At 38.7% G+C, this 5048-nt stretch overlaps 1 protein-coding gene across 1 annotated transcript; it reads right to left on the reverse strand.

The window, feature by feature from the left end:
• Positions 1-61: 61 nt before the first annotated feature.
• LOC135246712 (Fc receptor-like protein 5) lies at positions 62-5045 on the reverse strand (the record flags this gene model as incomplete). Its single annotated transcript, XM_064320043.1, has 6 exons — positions 62-1120; positions 1348-1623; positions 1841-2122; positions 3023-3319; positions 3715-3993; positions 4934-5045. Coding segments are annotated over 6 exons (1584 nt in total), but the record flags the coding sequence as incomplete, so codon positions are not given.
• Positions 5046-5048: the final 3 nt, after the last annotated feature.

Genomic DNA, 5048 nt, shown 5'->3' on the forward strand with positions numbered 1-5048 from the left:
TTTGCATTTACCAAATAAAAAATGCCAAGTACAAACTTTTTTTTTTCAATTTCTATCTACAATAACACAAAAATAAGACTTTTACTTAAAAATAGTCTTAGAAATGACATTTATTAAAATATTCTTAATTTGGCTTTAATTATGATTAAATTAATTATTGGAAGTCTATCTAATCATTGTGCAGTCAGAGGTGGAGGGGTGGGAGAGAAGTGCCTATTTTACCAGTCTGTAATGCATGGAAAATAGGCATTAAGTTGCAAGAATTATTGCAAAAAGGAGTTAAGCTTAAATGTGCGAAGTCAAGTAAACATTGAGGCAAAAAGCTTATTCCCAGTCAGGAATTGCAAAGCAGCTTTAAGATTTCCAGGTGCAGTTTTCAGTACACACTCAGAAGGCAGAAGACAAATATCTTGTGCTGTGTAGCAAGAGAAACTGTCATAAAACTACACCACAGCTACAGGAAGAACTCAATGCTACTAGAGAGAAACCAGTTCACCTGATTACAGTGAAATGGCAACTACGATCATACAAAAAAGCATGCAAAAATGTTCAGACAGCAAATGTTTATGCATGTGTGCTTGTATGCACGTACAATGAAAATATTATTTATATTGGTTTTGTATGTGTGTGTCTGTGTGCGTAGACATGCATGTGCTCATGTGCGTTTGTATGCATGTACAGTAATGGCACTACGATTCATTTTATTTTAGTTGTACCAGGTGAAGGTGAACTGTGAAAGTAACATTATAATATCATTACATAATAATTAGCTGTATCATACACTAGACTGATAAAAAGCAGTGAATTGTATTTCTTATGTTACCAGTTATGTTGAGCTGGAGAGAGTCACTGTACGGTGTATAGAAAGCGGGTTTCCCTCTCCCTGCTCGGCACCAGTACTCTCCACCATGTGAAACTGCAGCAGAGTGGATGGTGTAACTGGACCCGTCAGTGCTGCTGGAGTCAGTGCTGGTCAGTGCTGCTCCCTGTGTTTTTTTGAACCAGAGATACTCCCAGCCAGCAGGATCTGTGCCAGCCCTGCAGCTCAGGGTCACTGTATCTCCTGTGAAGATCTCTCCACTGGGGGGGTCCCGAGTCAGCAGGGGTTTGGGGGCCTCCCCTACAAAACAGGTATAATTTTACCCGCAGGTAAAAACACATCATTTAATATTGTTGGTGGGGGGTGTGAACATACATTTCAGATGCTACTTTAAGACACTAACCATAATAAACAGGCCACAAACAACAACCCACAACATTTTATTTAAAGTAAAACATTTAGCATAAATTGAAATACTACATTTTAATTATTACATTTGTATCATTATGTAATAAATGTGATCTTACCGTTAACTTTGAGTGCAACCATATTGCTGCTGCCAGTATACAGTACTCTTTCCTTATGCTGTCCTTTACATGTGTATGTTCCTGAGTCTGATTGAACAGCAGACAGGATTTCATAGGTGACTTCAGCTGTGCCCACAGGAAGTTCTCGTCCATCTCTGTACCATTTATGCATCCACACAGCAGAGCGGTCCAGAATGTCACAGTGCAGAGCTGCTCTCTCTGTGTTAAAGATGCTTGTCCTTCCAGTCTGTAGAGTCAGAACCACGTCTGGGAGAGCTGGACAAACCAGGACACAAAGTGCAAGATGAAGATGGAGTCACAGGAATAACTGCTTTACATGGATTGCTGATGCTTGTCAGTCGACAACTTTCTAAACAATATTACAAAGGTAACAAAAGAAATCATTTGCAAATGCTGGATATTAATTATTCAACTTTTACATAAGCATTAATATATGTCCACCTAACTCTCACAACACAACAACATTACTCACCATCTACAGTCAGTGTCACATCATTGCTCTTTTCAGTGTAAACATCTCTTCCTGGTTTTCTCCCTTTGCAGGAGTATATTCCACTGTGTGACTGATCTACAGCCAGGATTGTGAACTCATTTCCACTGCCGGAGAGCACACTGTTCATAGAGGCTCCATCTCTGATCCACAGATAACTCCACTCAGTCTGATGGGTCTGAATCTCACATTTGAGAGTCACTTTCTCAGTGGGGTAGAACTTTGTCGATGCAGGGTTCAGGGTTAGCACAGGAGATTGTAGAGCTGCCAGTACAGGACACAATCAAACCCAGCACAGGGACAAAGAATTTCAGCAGTTCAGAAGAATTGAGTTAATATGTGTGCATTTACTGAATAAAAAATGCCAAGTAAAAACATTTTTTTTTTCAATTTCTATCTACAATAACACAAAAATATGACTTTTACTTAAAAATAGTCTTAGAAATTACATTTCTTAAAATATTCTTAATTTGGATTTAATTACAATTAAATTAATTATTGGAAGTCTATCTAATCATTGTGCAGTCAGAGGTGGAGGGGTGGGAGAGAAGTGCCTATTTTACTTGCCTGTAATGCATGTAAAATAGGCATTAAGTTGCAAGAAATATTGCAAAGAAGGAGTTAAGCTTGAATGTGTGAGGTCAAGTAAACATTGAGGCAAAAAGGTTATTCCCAGTAAGGAATTGCAAAGCAGCTTTAACATTTCCAGGTGCAGTTTTCAGTACACACTCAGAAGGCAGAAGACAAATATCTTGTGCTGTGTAGCAAGAGAAACTGTCATAAACTACACCACAGCTACAGGAAGAACTCAATGCCACTAGAGAGAAACCAGTTCACCTGATTAAAGTGAAATGGCAACTACGATCATACAAAAAAGCATGCAAAAATGTTCAGACAGCAAATGTTTATGCATGTGTGCTTGTATGCAAGTACAATGAAAATAATATTGATTTTGTTTTTGTATGTGTGTGTCTGTGTGTGTAGACATGCATGTGCTCATGTGCGTTTATATGCATGTACAGTAATGGCAATACGATTCATTTTACTTTAGTTGTACCAGGTGAAGGTGAACTGTGAAAGTAACATTATAATATCATTACATAATTATTAGCTGTATCATATACTAGACTGATAAAAAGCAGTAAATTGTATTTCTTATGTTACCAGTTATGTTGAGCTGGAGAGAGTCACTGTACGGTGTGTAGAAAGCGGGTATCCCTCTCCCTGCTCGGCACCAGTACTCTCCACCATGTGAAACTGCAGCAGAGTGGAGGGTGTAACGGGACCCATCAGTGCTGCTGGAGTCAGTGCTGGTCAGTGCTGCTCCCTGTGTTTCATTGTACCAGAGATACTCCCAGCCAGCAGGATCTGTGCCAACCCTACAGCTCAGGGTCACTGTATCTCCTGTGAAGATCTCTCCACTGGGGGGGTCCAAAGTCAGCAGGGGTTTGGGGGCCTCCCCTACAAAACAGTATAATTTCACCGCAGTTAAAACACCAGAAAACCAGAGTAACATTAAGACACTTCTATTATAAACAGGACTGCACAAACCATAACTCACCTATAATAAATAATATTGTTATGTACAATGATTGACTCACCCAGCATTCACCCAGACCATACAATACAATAAAATACAATACAATGCAATAAGCCCTTATATAGGGCTCTTCATGCGTACATCCCAGGGTGCTTTACAAAAAAAAAATATATATATATATATATATAAATAAATAAATAAACAACCAACCTAAGAAGTCAAAACTTAGAGGAATAGGCACATGAGAATCATGGTACGTATAAATTAACATAAATATAGGTCTGTGTAGTTTGCACAGCACAGTAACATTACTCACCATCTACAGTCAGGGTCACATCTTTGCTCATTTCAGCGTAAACAGGTCTTCCTGGTATTGTCCCTTTGCAGGAGTATTTTCCACTGTGTAACTGATTTAGAACCGGGATTGTGTACTCATGTCCTCTGGAGAGCGCACTGTTGATAGAGGCTCCATCTTTGTACCACATATAACTCCACTCAGTCTGACGGGTCTGAATCTCACATTTGAGAGTCACTTTCTCAGTGGGGTAGAACTTCCTCCATGCAGGGTTCAGGGTTAGCACAGCAGGCGGTGGAGCTGCCAGTACAGGACACAATCAAAACCAGCACTGGGACAAAGAACTTCAGCAGTTCAGAAGAATTCAGTTAATATGTGTGCATTTATTGAACACACCAACATACAAACCTTTTTTTAATTTATACCTACAATAACACAAAAATATTATTTTTACTTAAAAATAATCTTAGATGTTACATTCCTCAAAATAGCCTCCTTTGCTTGAATGACAATTCAATTAACTATTGGAATAATGGAAGTCTATCCAATCATTTTGTGAAGTGGAAGGTGGAGGGGTGGGAGATAGGTGGCAGGGTAATTAAATAAAGGGAAATCTTATCTACCATAAGTTTTTTTTTTAAACCCCAGGTAACCTAATACATTTAGCCTGTAGTGCAAGTAAAACAGGCATTAAGTTGCAGGAAATACGGCAAAGAAGGAGTAAGGTAATATGTGCGGGGTCTGATAAAAATTGTGGCAAGAAGGTTATCTTCAGTGAGGAATTGCAAAAAAGCTTGAGATTTCCAGAAACAGTGTTCAGTACACCCAGAATGCAGAAGATAAATATTTTGTGTTGTCTAACAAAAGAAACCATTGTAAGACTGCACTACAACTTACAGGAAGAACTCAATGCAACTAGAGAGAAACCAGTTCACCTGATTACAGTGAAACGGCAACTACAATCATACAAAAAAGCATGCAAAAATGTTCACAGACAGCCAATATTTATGCATGTTTGCTTGTATGTATGAACAGTGAAAATATTATTTATTTTGTTTTTGTATGTGTGTGTATGTGTGTGTGTTTGCATACATGTACAGTAATGTCACTACAATTCATTTCATTTTAGGTTTACCAAAGGAGAACTATGAAAGCAACAACTGTATATAACATTACAGAATTATTAGATGTATCATATACTAGACTGATAAAAAGTAGTGAAATGTATTTCTTATGTTACCAGTTATGCTGAGCTGAAGAGAGTCACTGGACGGTGTGTAGACAGCGGGTCTCCCTCTCCTCGCTAGGCACCAGTACTCTCCACCATGTGAAACTGCAGCAGAGTGGATGGTGTA

This window comes from Anguilla rostrata, unplaced genomic scaffold (genome assembly GCF_018555375.3).
Source record: "Anguilla rostrata isolate EN2019 unplaced genomic scaffold, ASM1855537v3 scaf0782, whole genome shotgun sequence".
NCBI lineage: Eukaryota > Metazoa > Chordata > Actinopteri > Anguilliformes > Anguillidae > Anguilla > Anguilla rostrata.